Source organism: Rhinolophus sinicus, linkage group LG14 (genome assembly GCF_036562045.2).
Source record: "Rhinolophus sinicus isolate RSC01 linkage group LG14, ASM3656204v1, whole genome shotgun sequence".
In the NCBI taxonomy this organism is placed as follows: domain Eukaryota; kingdom Metazoa; phylum Chordata; class Mammalia; order Chiroptera; family Rhinolophidae; genus Rhinolophus; species Rhinolophus sinicus.
The window spans coordinates 40,656,591-40,676,133 of NC_133763.1; the positions used below are offsets into that span (position 1 = coordinate 40,656,591).

General features: G+C 36.7%; 1 protein-coding gene across 2 annotated transcripts in view; it reads right to left on the reverse strand.

The window, feature by feature from the left end:
* VAV3 (vav guanine nucleotide exchange factor 3) overlaps positions 1–19,543 on the reverse strand; it is a 329,840-nt gene that overhangs the window by 143,227 nt on the left and 167,070 nt on the right. For both annotated transcript variants that reach the window (XM_019746514.2, XM_019746513.2), the window contains exons 11-15: positions 15,865–15,933; positions 13,996–14,082; positions 10,029–10,114; positions 8,337–8,469; positions 7,836–7,945 (exon numbers count right to left, since the gene is read on the reverse strand). In XM_019746514.2, the coding sequence (XP_019602073.2) occupies positions 7,836–7,945; positions 8,337–8,469; positions 10,029–10,114; positions 13,996–14,082; positions 15,865–15,933 (485 nt within the window). The remainder of the gene's footprint in view (positions 1–7,835; positions 7,946–8,336; positions 8,470–10,028; positions 10,115–13,995; positions 14,083–15,864; positions 15,934–19,543) is intronic.

The following is a 19,543-nucleotide window of genomic DNA, read 5'->3' on the forward strand; positions in this document are numbered from 1 at the left end:
GGAGATAAGTAACAGATTTTCTTTAACAAGTAGGGGGATTGTGGAGTGGCGAAAAGGCTATAAATACTACTTCAGCGTAATATTTGTCCAGCCACATAATTACAATTGTGAGAGAAAACTGGGGAGGTGAGGTTACTGATTTAGCATAGTGGTCAGGAGATATCTCTCCCCCAAAGAGATGTTTAAACCCAAGACCTGCAGGATAAAGAACCATCTACCCGAAGAACAGGAGGAAAGACTACACTAAATAGGGAACCTCAGGGGTGACGGCCTGAGGCCTGTGCATTCTCCTGGAACTACAGCAACACGAGCAAGGGTGAACTCATGCGAGATGGGGCTGGAAAGACAGGCAGGATAAAATCGTGGAGGTTCTTCTCAGGTCCTGCTATGAATTTTGATATTATACTGAGTGCAATAAAGAGCCAACGAAAGGTTTTAAGCGGGGCAGAACACAATCCGATCACCTTGGATGCTTCCTGAAGAATGGACTGGTGGGGAGGGGGCAGGGAATAAAGATGTTAATTAGAGAGTGGGAGGCTTAAACCAGGAAGGTGAGGATAAAGATGACAAATGGGGTGAGATTTACTGTGCAGAGACTGGTGAGAAAGTGATGGCATGTGGAGGGAGAAAGGCAACTCTTGGGCCTCCATCTATTTTTAAATGAATAAATAGGATTGGGAGGAAGAGATCATTTCAACAGAAATATCCAGAATTCAGTTTTGAAATTCAATCCATTATATATTAACTGAAAAATTATACTTAGAACTTACAGTATTTAAATTCAATTGCAATAGTTCCCTCATTGTTATACGACCAGGGCTTCCAACAGTGTCTGGCAACAAGGCAAGTACTCAATAAATATTTGTAGAATGAACACAATTTCCTCTGGTAATTATCTCTCTGGTATTGAGAATATCTGAGCAATATCTTTAGATTAAAACAAATTATGTTTGATGAAATATAATTTTAAATTTTAAATGTGAAAAACGTACTCATGGCTTTTACAATACAAACAAAGAAGGTAAATTTCAAGAAAATGTTCACGTCTAGTGCAGCCTGAGTTTGAGGAAAAGGCTTTGAAACCTTGTTGTGTTCGACCTCTGATTATTTAAATTTTTCTTTTTAATTCTGTGGCATGTGTGCTTTTTACAGTGAGTGACCTCAAATTCCTCCTGGAAGGAAATGGGGAATAAATGTAAAAGAAACACTGCGGCTCAGATGAAATCTGATTTGTGGAGTTTAAAGGCTAAGTTCCCGCGCCCTGCCCCACTCCACTTGGAGATCTCTCCTTTTCAGGGGCTGCCCTCCAGGTGACTAATATGGCAGTGCAGCCTGGTCCCAGAGCCCCTCCTCAGCTCTAGAATTTCCATACCCCCTTCTCCTCTTCTTCCCACTACCACTACTCTAAGCGTTTAACAGATAACCATCCTGAGCTAAGGTTTCGGCAGACATTAATGATCTCTACGCTATTTTCCCTTAGGTAATTCACAAAGCGCTGTGTCTGGCATATAGTACACACGCAATGAGGAAATCTGAGATAGTACTAATAATGATGTATCTTCAAAGGAGTTTTCTTTATTCAAGGGAGTAAATATGAATGGTTAAAACTTCAAGAATTGGTCAAGTACGTCAGAAGAAATTCCAGGCAAACGGGCCTGTCAGTTCCCTTCGGTGAACACTACAAAAACTGGTTCAGAATCCAGCACATTCTACCACATGTAACGCTCTTTTTTTCCTATTTTACTTATTCTTTCCCTCCCTAACTCGTCCATTAAAAGGACTTCTTGTTCTGTTATTCAATTTCTTTATTTCATATTTTACCCAATTTTTATTTATTTCTGCAACAGTTGAAAAAACTGTCTGATTCTCTAGGTCCTAGTCACAGTGAAAAGAAAAAGGAAACCTGATTCTAGCTATAGATAACAGGACTTCAGTCCAGTGGCTAATTTCAGCACCTTCGTGGGTCAAGAAAATGCTGTGACCTGACACCCTGAACTCTACTGTAAATGATACACCACTGAACTTGCACAAATTTGCTGAAAGGCTCCTGTGATTGCCAGTTTCCTGAGCTATAAAATGGGCATGATGATGTTTATTAATTTAAATCTAGCAGAACTTATAAAAATACACTGGATATAAGGGGTTTAGGAGAACCATACCCATAGCTTTCTAACAGTATTTGGAACATTGCTATAAGGCACTCAAATCCACATTTTCTGACATCATTACGGAAACTAGCTTAAGCTAATAAAAATATTTGCCATCCTATTTCACAGATAACTAAATGGGATTGTGAGAGACGGTGACCAAAGCCCCTTTGGAAATAAATAAGAATAAGCAATGCCTATCAATCAGTCTCTTAAGATTGAAATACATTCTTCAGAGCAGGGTCCCCAGGACTATAGCTCTCAAACGTCATTCAGCTCATTAACTGGTCCAACAACCTCTAGAGCCATCAGTCCTGTTACCCTTCCTCTCACAGGGGGGAAACAATCCTACCCAAGTGGGTCACTGCTGCTTTTCTCTTTGTTCAGCTTTTCTTACGGAGGTCTGCCAAGTTCTGGTGTGGTTCACTACATGTTTTAACTGCTGGAAGTGGGTATAGCCAAAAAAGGTCAGAGAACACAGCCACTGAGCAGGAGTGGGGTGTTCCTGGGAAAGACACAGGCTGAGGTTCAGGTGGCCTCTAGGTAGGTGACCTGTGTTACCGGCCACTTACTGTTTACCGGTATCCATGCTTTCCTATGGTCTTTTGTTAATGTTCTAAATTAAGGGCAGTGTTTTCAACGCCTTAAAGGTGATTTGCAATTTTTGTTTTTAAATAAAAATGATCCAATCATCCTATAACAGTAGAACTGCCATCTTTTGCAAACAGAACTGGCAAGAATTTCATCAGTCTTAAAATATCACTTCCCTTGATTTCCTACCAGCCTCCCACCGATGCCTCCCTTTTCTTTTCAGAGTTCTTTAAAGTAACACCCCAGGATGTTCCAGGAGGACATACGGGACCCATGTTAATGCTGAAGAAACCGGAAGATGGTCGGCCTGTGGACACACACAAGGCTTACTGCTTGTCACATACTGTCATGAATGATGCAGGGTTTCTTAGTTTTATTCTATACGGCTTATAAAATAAGAGGACTAGGACTTTAGATAATGGATTAAAATAGCAAAATTTCAACCCGAGGCAAAGTCTTAAGCTTCAGGACTTACCTAGATTATTCTATTCTCCTGAGCACAGACAAGCAAGGGCTGTCTTACAAAGCTGGAAGCAGGGCTTTCCTGCATATTGAGCTTCCACAAAGAGAGGAGGAAATAACAAAATATTCCGAAGCTTCGATCAAATTCTAATTTTATTTTGCCATACGCGGCATAATCCTGCGTATAGGAGCCCTTAACTTCACCTCTGAGTGATTATCAAAACAAACAAAAACAATACTTCCACCCTCCCACCATCTGCGTGGGTAGTCCACAGAACTCTGAACTACAAACAGCCACTTCTATGGATGTCTAATTTTATTGTTGAAGTGTCTGAAAAATGCTCACAGACTAAGAAACCCAGTTACTCTATGGGTGGTGCAGCCATCTTTCTGTGGTGGAATAATGTATTTATGTATTTTTTATTTTTCAATAACAGTTGACATTCAGTATTATATTAGTTTCAGGTATACAGCATGGTCATTAGACATTTATACAAATTACACAGTGATCTCCCAGTTATTCTAGCACTCACCTGGCACTATACATAGGAATTATAATATTATTGACTATATTCCCTATGCTGTACTTTATATCCCCGTGACTATTTTGTAACTACCAATTTGTATCTCTTAATCCCTTTACCTTTTTCACCCAGCCCCCTAACCCCTCTCCCATCTGCAAACCATCAGTTTATTTTCTGTATCAATGAGCCTATTTCTGTTGTGTTTGTTCATTTATTTTGTTCTTTAGATTCCACACGTAAGTGAGATCATATAGTATTTGTCTTTCTCAGTCTGACTTACTTCACTGAGCATAATACCCTCTGGGTCCATCTATGTTGTTGCAAATGGTAAGATTTCATTCTTTTTTATGGCCAAGTAATATTCCATTGTATATATGCGTATATACCACTTCTTCTTTATCCAATTGTCCATCAGTGGGCACTTAGGTTGCTTCTACATCTTAGCTATTGTAAATAGCACTGCAATAAAAATAGGGGTGCATACATCTTTTTGAATTAGTGTTTTGGAATTCTTCAGATGAATACCCAGAAATGGAATTGCTGACTCAAAAAGTAGTTCTATTTTTTATATTTTGAGGAACCTCCATCCTATTTTCCATAGTGGCTGCACCAATTTACAATCCCACCAACAATGCATGAGGGTTCCCTTTTCTCTACATCCTCATCAACATTTGTTGTTTGTGGATTTCGTATTGATGATAGCCATTCTGACATGTGTGAGGTGATATCTCATAGTGGTTTTAATTTGCATTTCTCTGATAATTAGTGACCTTGAGCATCTTTTCATATGTCTATTAGCCATCTGTGTGTGCTCTTTGGAGAAACGTCTGTTTAGCTCCTATGCCCATTTTTAAATTGGATTGTTATTGGTGTTGAGTTCTTTATAAATTTTGGATATTAACCCCTTATTGGATGTATCACTGGCAAATATCTTCTCCCATTCTAGTCTTTTCATTTTGTTGATGGTTTCCTTTGCTGTGCAAAACTTTTTCATTTGATGTAGTTCCATTTGTTTATTTTTTTTCTTTTGTTTCCCATGTGGAAGAGATATATCAGAAAAAATACTACGAAGAGCAAGGTCAAAGAATTTACTGCCCATGTTTCTTCTTGGAGTTTTATGGTTTGGGGTCTTACATTTAAGTCTTTAATCCATTTTGAGTTTACTCTTATATATGGTGTAAGAAGGTGGTCTAGTTTCGCCTTTTTGCATGCATCTGTTCAGTTTTCCCAACACCATTTATTAAATAGACTGTCTTTACCCCATTATATATTCTCGCCTCCTTTGTCATAGATTAAATGACCATATAGTTATAGGCTTATTTTTGGGTTTTCTGTTTTGTGGTGGAACAATCTGAATCCATCCATACTCCTATATGTACATACCTCTAAGGCAGGAACTGACAGTAGCCTACAACTATCCTGTTTCCCCAAAAATAAAACCTAGCCGGACAATCAGCTCTAATGTGTCTTTTGGAGCAAAAATTAATATAAGACCAGGTTCATATTATATTATTATATGATATAAGACTTATTATATAACATTATTATATAATATTACTATATTATATAAGTCTTATTATACTATAAGACCGGGTCTTATATTAATTTTTGCTTCAAAAGACACATTAGAGCTAATTGGTCTTATTTTGGGGGAAACATGATACCCATTTCTCATTTCTTCCATAGGAAGAGAACTTCGATTCTTAGCGAGACGTAATCCTGCCTGGAATAAAGATTGTATTTCCTAGGCTCTCTTTTCAGATGTGGCCACGTGACTAAGTTCTGGTCCATATTGTGTATGTAACAGAAGTGTGTGGAATTTCTGCAAACGATCCTTAAAAGCAAGGGATCACCTTCTGCTGCCTGTAATGTAGATTCTACAGCTGGAACTCCAGCAGCCATCTTGGTCAACTAGGTGACCAACTTGAGGATAGAAGCCCAATGTTGAGAATGGCACAGAAGGAAGATCTGAGCCTGGGTCCCTGATGACACCCCTGAGAGCCATTGTACCATGCCTCGTCTACCTACCTCAGATTCTTTTATAGGAGAGAATTATAACCACCCGTCTTGCTGAGTCTTACACCCAAAGTTTAGATGCCTGATTTATACCAACTGAACAAAGTATTAACTGGCATCCCTATCATACAATCCATGTCCTCATGCTTGCTCTGAACAAGGAATTTCACTTCCCTCCTCTGCAGAAATTTCTTCACTATCTAATGATATATAGTTGAACCGAACCCATAAGAAAATACTAGCCTAGCATTTTTCCCAAAGAGCAAAGGCTTAAGATCAGTTCTGCCTTTGCATATGATCACCAACCCCCGCAACCTGTCACTCCCATTCTAACTGCTCAACTCCAAGTGCTACCCATCACTGGAAACCTCACTAAGGTAGCATGCTTGGTTTATGATGTAGCCCACTGGGTGGAGACCACCAACTTCATCACTTGTGCCAAATCAAAGGGGCCCCTGGAGTAGAGCCTTTGCATTAACGCAACACAACTACGAACTCCTTTTGTTTAATGATTGTAATCAATAACAATAGATTGCAAGACCTATAATAGTATACTGGGAGATGCCCTCCACTTGTATAAGTCCCCAAAGGTGTAGTACTAGGATCCTAAATACAAAACAACATTAATAATAGTGATAATAATAGATGTCACTATTGTTTAATACCATATGACTACTGTTTTAGTATTTGGCTAGCACTCTGCTTGACACATATTATCTGGAATTCAAAATATTATCCCCATTTTACAGAGGAGTAAACTGAGGCTCGGAGAGATTAGATAACTTGGTGAAACTATGCAACCAGCTCATGGCAATGATTATCACTGAATCTAGAACTGCCTATAATCTTAAAAATACTTAGCTACACAAGCCTATCTCTCAAAATGGTAAATAATCATAAGAAAAATCTCTGTTTTTTTCACTGCAGAACTCCTTAAAACAATCTAATTCTCCTTCCATTTTATACCACCACGAGCATGTCTGAAAAGAAAGCAAAAGAAAAAACAAACAAACAAAAAGACCTGATAGAATTTGTCTGCAAATGGTAAATAAATAATGCCAGAATACAAATGAGGGAAATCACGACAGTATTTTTTTCTTAATTCCACCTTCTGTTAACAGTTTCAATTTCAGGGTGACCTATATGTTTCTATAACCAGAGTCATTATGCACCTTTTAATCCATAAACATGAAAACAAAAAACTAACCCCTATAATGACATGTTCTTGTGTAATTACATCTCTTTATGCCATTCCTTTTGAAAACAGGTCTGAATTAGTCCCCACCCCTTTGTTAAGCTTCCACTTTAATAAAAGGAAAGGGCACTGAAAGAAATCAAGCCCTTAAAGCATTCATTGAATACGTCATGCAATTTATCCAGGATTCAAACATTAAATGAGTTACAAACAAACAGGAGGAAGAAATCAATCTTTCTATTAAAAATAGATATATGCATGTATAAAGATGTATGCATATGTGTTTGGGGGATATTTCTACTTAATTTAAAGATATATGTAAAACACGGCAATTATTATACATTAAAAATTTATCATTAGAATAATTAATGCCCGGGGTACCAAAAAAATGTATACACGTTTTAAGAGATGTTAACACTTTGATCAGCGTTGCTCAAGCAATAAATAGTTCGCTGTAATCAGAAGTGTCTGGATGCTGATGGTAACCACTCTGAGCACCTCTTGTAATTGCAGACGTCAAACGTGACTTGTATTCATCTTTTGTTATCGGTATATATCAACACAGTATTTTCCTTTCTTAAAACGTATATACATTTTTTTGGCATGCTCTGTATTTTCATGAGCTGCTGAAAGAATTAAAATATGCCCATAAAAAGAAAGTCAAACAGAAGGTTAGAGCTCCCTCTTTCTTTATCTTAAAGAAATTCACCAAAACCTCTCTCCTAGGAGACCAAAGTTATCAAGCAGACAGCCTAACAGCCCTCATGTGCTTGCAAAGGCTGTGTTTCCACAGCCTCTGTACAAATGCTACAAGCATCAGAGTACATTTATTGGTAGTTCATTATTCATAAGAGATTTAAGTGGTAGATAAAAAGCACACTTAAAAGTAGAAATACTCACAAAGCCATTTCAAACTGTTCCAGCCATTTTTTCTTTAAATCTTTCGTTTTGCAATAAAATTCTAACCCATTTTGTCCTTGGTTATGGATGAGGTAGAAGCCGTAAGACCACTGTTAAAATTAATATTCCTCAGGTTAATATGTTTTATTAATAACATCATGTTTCCAAATTCACTAAAACACCACCACAATGACCCACAAATCTCTCGTAACATTATCTGTATACAAACTTTGAAGAGTCAAGATTACTATAATCTACACCATATCTACAACAATTTCTGTGCCAAACGCCTATTACTGTCTCAATCATTAAGGCATTAGAGATGATCATATCTGCCGTGACACTGTCCAATTGTTTCCCACAGAGGCTTGCTCCTTATCAATTTCTAGAAACAAAAACACCTGAATCAATAAGCTACCTCTCACATTCATGGATTAGCCCACGTTTTTTGAATTTTCAAAGTTATGAGAAAATCACAGTTATGAATTTCCAAGAATTCACCTTTTTATTTTCTTTATCAGTTGTAGGATTGTTGGCTATTTTGTACTGCTGAAGATCTATTATTTCCTTCATTTCATAGTTATCACCTTTCCTTTTGCATATAATCACTGCCAAATCGAATAAGAAGATATGCCTGAGAGAGAGAGAGAGAGAGAGAGAGAGAGAGAGATTGATTGATTGATTGATTGATTGATTGATTGATTGATTTCAAATGGTTTGGAACTATGTTCTTCCCTGGTAAAACTTAATTAAACCCACCAAACATTTTCCCTTTGAGTTAGAGACAAACACAGTGAAGTATGTGTATCCTGGCACTACCGTTTACTAAATAAATGACCTCACTGGATGTCAATTTCCTCGTTTAAAAAACAGGCACAATTATAATAAGAACAATATGCATGTTACAGAGTTGCTTAAGAAACAATTAAGACAAAGTATTGATAAGAATTTCTTTTTTCTTTTTTCTTTTTTTTAGTTTAGAAGCTAAACATTTACAGCATAATATTAATGAAAACAATAGCAGTTAACTTCTATTGCTGTTACTAGGAGTCGGTGAAAATACCTTCAGGAGTGCGCATCCCACAAAGATGACTCACTTCACTTAAATCCCCAGGACCACTTGCTGAGGTAGGTATTGTATCACCTTCCTTTGAATGGGGAGGAAGCTGAGACTTAGAGTAACTTGCTCAAGGTCACACTGCCAGCCAGGTGCTGAGCAGGATTCCCACCTGGTCTAACGGTGGAAACCGCACTTTTACCCCCTATTTTGCTCCTCGTGATTTAAAGGACCACCTGAGACACAACCTGAGGGATATATGAGCAAAATGGAAACTGGAAAAATTATGGTTAAATTTACACTTTGCTATTTCTCTTCTTTTTTACTGGAAACAATGTAATTGGGGAGAAAACAAACCTTATCATCTCATCATCCAATATCAATACTTTGTGTCTTTTTGAAAACTCTTGGGGATTAACACGTACATATTTTTTAAACAATAATTATACATTCACGTAGCTCTAACACTTCCGTCATTTCCAAAGCCGATTTTCCTGGAGAAGCTAAAAGAATGTGTGTCTCCTGGGAGCTACCTGTAGAGCCTGGGCATTAAGGTGGAAGCAAGAGCTGATGCTGCCCCCTGCTGGCTGACTTTCTTGTTGCCAAATGTTCCTGAAATTTGCCATTTCAACCCAATAACAATTGCATATATAAACATATATAATTAGGGACACGAGACCAAGCTTAATCTTCAAGGATTCCACCTACAAATTTCCCTCAAGAAAATCTCACTAAGTGGTCCACACATAGACTTCTTTCTTAGGACATTTTGTATTATTTTCAGTTATTTTAAATGTATAATAAAAGAAAACCATTTGTGTTTTTACAGTAATTATCTATTGTTACTTTATCCCTACTGCCATTTTAATGTGTTTTTTTTTCACCCTAGCTGACACTCTATATTGTCCATTTCCTTCTTCGAACTTAAATTAGACAAATCAACAGATACCAGAACAGAGGAAAATACTTAACAGAGCTATATGAGAAATTTTTAGAAAAAGCATATGTTGATTTGTCCCCTTGTTTTTCTTCCTTTGTTTCCCTCCTTTGTCCTGCAGAAATTGTTTTTACGGTTTTCTCAACCTTCGGATACTAATTATTTATTTTGAAAATAAGTACTACTCCTCTTTTCTCACCTTTCTTGTTTTGTATGCTTGTCTAAAGTGGTTATTCGAATTTCACCATCTCCCTGAGGTCGTCCAAAAAGCAAAACCGGCTGGTTCTAAAACATAAAATTTATATGTCTCAGTTTTTCATAATCACACAAAAACAAATAAATTTTAGAGAAGATATTTGCTAAAGACAACTACCTCACTGCATGACAAATTTTATCATTTTACATTTTTAGCACACTTACTCCAAAAGGCTCAGCTCTGTAGGATACACTTTCCAAAACAGCCTGTCCTTGGCCATCCCAGAGGTATACTGAGACATTAGTTCATTTTACTTATAACCTTAATGGGCAAGTGAGCTACCAAGAGAGAGAATTAATTGGAAAAATTCAAATCACAAGAAGTTACAGCAACTAATATTAATTGAGCATTCACTGGGTGCCAGCCAGTATAAGAGGGCAAAATGATATATGCCCCTCCCTCAGGAACATACTGCCCAGTGGGGGTAAAAATATTCATATAAGTATATAATTACAAATGTGCTATTGTCTTGAAAGAAGAGCATGGGAAGCATGCATAGCTGAGGGACCTAATTTGGGAGTCAACTGTAGGGTGTCAAGGGTGACATCCCTGATCTAAGATCTCAAGAATCAAAAGTTCTGACTTAATGATTAAAAATAATGAGCCATTTCCCCAGAGGCAGACAATAAATTTTTTTTAACTATTTAGGAGCACCTACTATACAAAGTGCTAAGAGAAAAAAGAATTGACTGAAAAATTATCACTAACATCTAGGAAATTATATTCTAATAAAGGAAACAGAGTTATAATTCACTAACTTTACTACAAGAAAGTATAAAAATAAATGTTCCCTATCAAAATCCCAATGATGTTTTTTGCAGAAATAGAACACTCCATTCTAAAATTTATATGGAATCTCAAGGGACCCTTAATAGAGAAAACAATCTCAAAAAAGAACAAAGCTAGGGTCCACACTTCCTGATTTCAAAACTTACTACAAAACTATTGTAATCAAAACAGTGTGTAATTGACAGAAGACTTCTAGACCAATGGAATGGAACAGAACACCCAGAAATAAGTCCTCACATATGTGGTATATGGTCAAATGATTTTTGACACGGGTGCCAAGACCATTTAATGGGGATAGGATGGCGTTTTCAACAAATGGTGCTCGGGAAACTGGATATGCACAGGCAAAAGAATGAAATTGGACCCTTACCTTATACTGTATTAACTCAAAATGGATCAAAAAGCAAAAAATTAAAAATTCTGAGAAAAAGATATAGGGGAAAAGATTTATGACATTGGATTTAGCAATGATTTCTTGGCTATGACATCAAAAGCACAGGTAACAAAAGAAAAGTTGGACTTCAACAAAATTAAAAATTGTGTGCATTAAAGGACACTGTTAACAAAGTGAAAAGGCAACCCAGAGTAGGAGACAATAATTGCAAACAAAAAGAAAATAATTGCAAACAAAATATATCCTACATAGGAGGATATATGTATAAAGATCTCCTATAATTTAACAACACGAGACCACAACGTTGATTCAAAAGTAGACAAAGGACTTGAACAGACATTTATTTCTCCAAGGGAAGATATACAGATGGCCAATAAGTACATGAAAAGATGCTCGATATCACTAATAATTTGGGAAATGCAAAATCAAAACCACAATGAGATACCACTTCATACCCACTTGGATGGACATTATCAAAACAAGAAAAAGGAAAGAGAAAGTGTTGGTAAAAATAAGACATTGGAACCCCTGTGCAGAGCTGGCAGGAATATAAAAAGGTGCATCTACTGTGGAAAACAAATACCTCTTGTTTTGGCTCTTCCTCAAAAAAATTAATAGAATTACTACACAATCCAGTAATTCTACTTCTGGGTATATAACCAAAAGAACAGAAAGCAGGGACTCAAACAGATATTTGTACCCCATATTCATAGCAGCATTATTCACAAGCGTCAAAAGGAGGAGGAACCCAAGTGTCCGTAGATAGATGAATGAATAAACAAAATGTGGAGTATATATAATCCATGCTATATTAGTCAGTCTTAAGAAAGAAATTCTTTAAAAAAAAGAAAAAGGAAATTCTGACACCTGCTACAACCTTGAAGACATTATGCTATGTAAAATAAGGCAGTCACAAAAGGACAAATATTGTGATTCCATTTATATGAGGTATGTAGAGTAGACAAATTCATCAAGACAGAAAGTAGAATGTTCATCTCCAGGGTCTGAGAGGAGGGCAGAATAGAGAAAGGGTTTAATAGGTACAGCGCTTCAGTTTCGCAAGATAAAAAGACTTCTGGAGATGGATGATGGTAATGGCTAGACAATGTGAATGTAGTTAATGTCACAAAACTATACACTTAAAAATGGTAAATTTACTATTATGTATATTTTACCACAATAAAAAAATAAATTCTAAACAGCTGTTCAGGCAATGTGCTGTGGAATTACAAAGAGAAAGGGATCATGGGAGGTTAGGGAAAAGATTTATTTTTGTTGGACCTTGAAGGAATTTAACAGAAAATAATGGGAAAAGACATTCTAGGCTCTGACAATATTACGATCAAAGGCAGAAATATAAAAATGTTTGGCAACACAGCAGGAAAGCTGCAATGCAAAGTATGCAGGCAGTTATTAGCTGGGTGAGTTCAAGAAAACAGTTTAAGGCCAAATCACTGAGGGCTTTAAGTACGATGCTAAGGAATGTTGTCTGAATCCTGAAGGCAACAGAAAACTGTAACCAGTTTGGGAAAGAGAGTGAACTGAAAAAGCCACATTTTGAAATGCAACTATATGAAGAGATGATTAGAGGCCACTGTGATTGGAAAGTTGGCAGATGAGGTCCTGAAGTGGGGGTGTGGCTGCACGTGAAAAGAAAGAGACGGCTCAAGATGTTTCAGGGAAAGAAGCAATAAACCTGCTCTACCAAGAAAAGTATCTTAAATCCTTTCATTTATCTCTGTTTTCACTGCCCTCAGCTTAATCCAGGCTTCCATCACCTCTCTATTGAAATCACCTCAACAACTTGCTGACTGATCTGCCTGCTAAAAGGTTTTGAAATGTAAATGACTGTAAAACTGATAAAATAAATAAATAAAAATAAATAAAAAAACCATTCACTAGCTTCCCACAGCAATCATAATAACACCCCACCTCCGCACCTGACTACAAGGCTGTGGTGTGTGATTCCCCTGCCCACCTCTCCCTCTTCAGAGCCTGCCATTCTGCCTTTCACTCTCAATTTCCAGTCACTCTTGCCTTTCAGCTTCTTGACCTTCCCAAGCTCTTGCTCATTTCTGGGCATTTCCCTTCCTATGGCTTCTGCCTGGAATCCTCTCCCCCCACCCCAGATCTTTGTGTCACTGCTTCTTCTAATCCGTCAACTGCCAGAGGCAAACAACTCAGGAAGACCTGTCTGACCAACTTATCTACACTAGGACTTCCCTTATTATCCTGTTGCAGCACGCTGTTTACAGAACTAACGTCAAGACAGTATTTTAAAACGTGTTTTTTTTTTACTGTCTCCTCTGCCATGAGGCCATGTTGTTCAGCGTTATAGCCCCAGCCCCAAGCAAAAGGTCTGGCACACAGTAGTCACCCAGTAAATATACATTTAAATGAATAAATTAATAGGAACCACCCATGAGAATGTATGCGCGTGAGGAAAAGAACAAAATCAACTCCAATCTTTAGAACTCAGACTACTGGGGGGGAGGGGGGGGAAAGCAGTGTGATTAAGGTGAGAGGGACAAGTGATGGCAGAAAGTCCCTGGATAATGACACGTCACAGGTGCCACAAGACACTCATATGGATGCTGCCAGACAGGAACCATAAAGAAACTTAGAAAACAGAAACTTGACGGTAAACTAGTTTTTCTTCAAAAACAACTCCTAGAATGTCCCCCAATTTGTGGGTTAGAGAAGCCGGATGGAATGATAATTACATACCAAATTTTCTATAGATAGCTGAAACTGTTTAATTTCACGAAGGGTCTCATTATCTCTCTTCACTTCATTCACATATTGTGCCAAGTCCTAAAGAATAAAGAGACAGGGACAAAAACAAGGCATGATAAGATTAGACAAGAGATGAGAAGTATTTGAAAGAAAACACATCATTAATTTCATTAGTGGCAAAAGGATATCATAACTTTTCGGTGACAATAAAATGAATATCCGATCCATCAAAGCAGCATCTCAAAAGTGAGTTACAATAAAAACGTCTGGAGTACAGCTGGGAAGACTGAAGAGCTGTCATTTACTACACCCCGGAAAAGAGTGAGGATAAAAAAAAAAATTGAAAAAAAGTTGCCACCAGGCAGAACAATAAAAAGCGAACTAGGTCAGGAGAATGTAAATTCTAAACACGTTAATAATTGATCTTGAGAGAATTACATTTTACATGGGTTAGCAGAAGGGCAATAAGGAAGGCTTAGCAGAGAGAAAAAAGTAACAAAAAGTTAGACAATGAATCTAGCAGGGAGGACTGTTTTCTGCAACCAGTTAGTGTCTTAGTTCCTGAGAGCTTTCAGCCAAGGAAGCGAGTCCTATTTTAAAGAGTTAATAAAGGAGAAATCAAGGGGAAAACAAAGAGCACTAACTGAATTAAAGTGAACAAACAACGTGGGCCATGTTTCTCCAGGTACCTTCACCTAATTTAAAATGTCTTTTCTCATTTTTGAGGAAACATTACCTAATCTTGCCACACTGTAAGTAGCTATTTTTATTATATGTGTTCTAGATTTTCCTGTTTTCTGGGTTCTTTTTTCTTTTTTTTTTATTCCTCCATCCTCTTAAATTCATCTGCAGAACTCTGACCAAAAAAGCAGTTCCTAACTTTGTTCTAAATGAAAGTCCGACTTTTCATAGGATGTATCTATAAATGACTTCTTTAAAAATTGGACACTTGGTATGATTTTTTTATAATAATAAATAATTGTTTGATGTTTCCTGACAAGGTACTAAAATCAGCTAAAAAGCTATTACTATAATTAGTGGAGTGATCCCATTGGAAGGTATAAAAATGTCAAATCACTACATTGTGCACCTGAAACTAATACAATATTGTACACCAACTACACTTAAATAAAATTAATTTTTAAAAAGTAAAATCAGCTAAACAGCAAAACACTGAAATTGGCACAAGAATACAGATATGTAATTATCACTGAGCAGAATCATACTTGCATTTTATTTTTGAGAACATATTTCTTATGTTTTAAGTTACGGGCAAAAATTATTTTTTTCAAAGTCCAGCTTAAAATTGGGGTTACAGATTCCCCAATATAGTCAAAAAGTGTGCCTTTATCTACTTATAGTTCTTGAGTTTCAAATTTACCTCAAAATAGAAATCCAAACTGAAACCCACATATACTGATGCACGGAAGCCACAAAGGTAAACCTCACAGATACCCTCCCCAGAGGGATCAAATCACACCTGTGTTCTCAAGTCACCAGCTGACCTGAAGCTTATACAAACCAACAGTTTCCTATTAGTAACCATAAAGAGGATGGCAAAGAAAGCCATCATCTGAACTCATTCCTGGAGGTTATAAAAGTAGCCATACTTTCATAAATGTAACAAAAGTTATTTTAATATACCTCTTGGTTTTATGTGTTTTTGTCCAACAATTAAATCCATGCAAGGATATCTATTTCAATTAAAAATATCCAGGTCTCCCCACCAAAAACAAAACTGTACAAATACTTATTATATCACAAAGACATATACATTACAAGATGCATTATCAGTTTGTATTCTACTGTTCCCAGGCAAGAATAAAAACCACAAACAAGTTAATGACACGTGTGCCTTACCTTCATTGCGTCAAGAGCCAATTTCAGGTTTGCCTTCTCTGTAGGATCGGTAGTATGTTTGACCAGTTCCTATTTTGAAGATACAGATTAGTACTGTTTTCATCAAATTAACACCAAAATATAAGGAAAAACAACTTCTGATAAACACTTTTATCATTATTTGCACCATAATGTGATAAATCTGATGGCACTAGTTTCTATTTTCATCAAACATTTCAAACGGTAAGAAGGCCACTAAAACAACACCAGAAAGATATAAAAAAAACAACCATGAGACAATGATTAGACCCATTTTCCTTTCAAAAATGGCCCTGAATTCTATGCCCCACCACGTTCCCGAATGTAATGAACGGTCCCCTCATTGTCAAGCTGACCTGACACTTTTTACTCCTTATCAAACTTGGCTTGTCTCAAGCTTCTGAGTCTGACGGCCCCTCTCCTTTGGCTTCTCGGACAGGAGGATCTTCTGTGTGTTGCTGTTATTGTTGTTTGTTGTCCTTAAATTCCTGCCTATTCAGCAGTCTTTCCTACTTTATCTGCACCTTAAAAAGTTGTTGTTCCCTCAATTTTCACCTTTGTCTCCTGTTATTCTAACTTTCCATACTCTACAAATTCCATCACATGTTATAACGTCAGCTATCACCTAATGAGACAAGCAAGTGAATGTGCTCAACCCAGAACTCATGCCTGGGTCCCAGACTCCTAAGTCCAACTAAATACTAGTTCTCCCTGGGTATCTCACAAGCCCCACCATGTACATATTCACCCACAACCCTGCTTTTGTTCCTATTTATGTTTTACTGAACGATGGCACTCCATCAGTGTTATCACTGAAGCCAAACCTGAAAGATACCCCAGACTCCCCTCTCACTATGTAGTGGTGATATTCACTTTAATCCTTCCTCTTGAAACCATCTTCACTGCCACTACCTTGGTTCAGGTCCTTACTCCTTTACAAACGGGTCATTATAATAGGCTTCTGATTGGTCTTCTGACTTGCAGTCTCTCCTCACTGCAATCTATTCACTCTATTGTCATCAGAGTCAGGTTTCTAAAATGTAAATCACATCCTGTCTCTACCCTATGTAGACTTCGGTGGTGCCCACAAAATCCTCAGGTTGTCATCGATACCTCTTAGACTTATCATGATCTGAATTATGCAAACCTCTCCCAACTTCGACACTTCAGCCATACAGCCTATATTTTATCCATACTAAATTAACTGCAATTCTCAAAAGGCCTTCTAATATCTGATTCCCATAAGCCATGCTGGTTTCTCTCCTTAGAAAGCCCTTCCTCTCTGATCGATCCGTCAAACTGTTATTGTCCTTCAAAGCCCAATTCAAGAATCACTCCTCTGTGAAGCTTTCTATGCCAGAGGCCTCTACTTAAGTCCCCCTTCTCCTTACACATAATTAACAAGGCCTTTATTTGTTCCACCTCTGGACCTCTGCATACCTACCATTCTGTGCCGGACTTGGTGGCTTACACTTCATTTTCCCCATCTAAACAATGAGCTTCATCATTGCAGGGAGGTTGTTTTATATCATGAGTGTCTGATGCTGAATGTGGAACAGGGGAACCCTCTAAAACCTTTGCTGAATTTAATACTAACAGTGTTTCTAGTTGTAAAGAGGACCTACATACATCAACTCTGTTAAGTGTAATAAACTTGTCAAAGTTATATTGTTACTTCTATTTTTACTTTGACTTTATTAAACAATAATAGTAAATTATTCTCCAAGTTTCAACCCCCCTACTATCAAATATTCTAATTTTATAATTTCAAATCATAAAGCAATTCAAAAACGATTTCCTCAGGATAGTAGTAAGTAGGAAATGTTTGAATTCATACTACATTTATTCAACAAATTTCTAAACATTAGATGAATAAACTCTACACTATTTTAAGATGGAAAAAATATTTCTAGAAATTTTATCACTGTGTGGAGCAACACATAAAATATTTCCTATTTTAAAAAATCATCATGGGAAAGCATGTATTCTTTCTGTGACAATATGGCTGTGTAAATAATAGCAAAATGGATTGATATTTCCTCAAACTCCACATTAGTTGCATAATATCAGGTAAAGTCTAAGGCATTTCCTTCCACCTGAAAAATCAGAATTTCTCTCAATGGAGTTAAATTCATGCCACTGTCTTTTCCTTCCTTTTAAGTGCTTGCTGTTGGTTTTACAGGGCCTATTACCCATGCTTCACGGTTTTCACACTTGCTGCTCATAGAATGGCTCTAGGATTCCACAGTGCATGGATACGTTCAACTTATTGGCAAATAATTTTTAAAACTGCTTGAACTTTTCGCTTTGCATTCTCTTTTCCTCCCTCCAGCCAGCCCATATGTAGGCGTAACATTCATCTTCAAGTAAACATACAGGTCAGATGCATTACAACCTCAAAAGATTTTGTGTTTCAAAATATGCCTGATTCCATTTAAATCACTGAGGCATGATCGTCCAATTCATGCTACTCATCATCATTGTTTCGTCTCTTGCTTTATTGGCAAGAAATTGATAATTAGTGATATTTGTAATATTTCTACCTAAATCTGCTAAACAAGCTGTCATTAATATTGCTTTCACCTTTCTTTGAGGTTTTGTCCACAAAAAGATGGGGCAGGAAGACTGGTCTAAATCAGCTATGAAACTAGTCTAGCTAAACTTGGATTTGCATTTATTCCTTATAATTCAGTTGTTCAAGTTCACACTTTTCTCCATAATATTTATTTAGATAAGTTAAAAAATGTGCATATTCACAATGGTCAAAAGGTAGAAACAACCCAAATGTACACGGATGGGTGAACGGATAAACAAAATGTGGTATATACATACAATGGAACATTATTAAGCCTTAAAAAGGGAAGAAATAAATGCCAACACATTTCTTGAATAAATAATGTGTTAAAATTATTTATTCTTGAATAAATCTTGAAGACATAAGCCAGACACAAAATATTGTATGATTCTACTTATATGAGGGATTTAGAATAGTCAAATTCACAGAGACAGAGAGAGGACAGGCTTGTTACTAGAGCCTAGGATGAGAAAAGAAAAGTGAGTTAGTGTTTCATGAGTACATAGTGTCAGTATGGAAAGATGAGAAAGTTCTGGAGATAGATAATGGTGAGGGTTGCACAATAATGCAAATGTACTTAGTGCCACTGAACTATACACTTAAAATGGTTAAAATGGCACATTTGATGTTATGTATGTTTTTCCACAATAAAAAATATGTACATGCAGTTTCTTTTTTTAAAAAAAATCGTCATGGACCTACACATACTTTTGGAGTTTAAAATACAAAACAACACAAGAGGAATTAGGAAAACAGTTTGCTGAATTTCATAAAGGTATTGTCATATTTCATACTTTTAAAAGTCTGCCTAAAACCTTCTAAGAGACAAAAATAGATGTTTCTTGAAAATTGCACCTTCTAAATTCTTCAATTGATATTTGAGTGTACCAAAGTTACAAAATAAATTATTATCTTACTTGGACATGTTTTTAGTTCCACGATGTCTCAGAAACTGATTGCCTACGTCTTCCTTATTATTTTTTCATAAAATCCAATTCGATTAAGTTGCTCTGAGTTTAGGCCTCATAAATGTTTTAATGCATTTTTAAGAAATAATCAGGGTTTGAATTTTTCTGATTTCTCAGT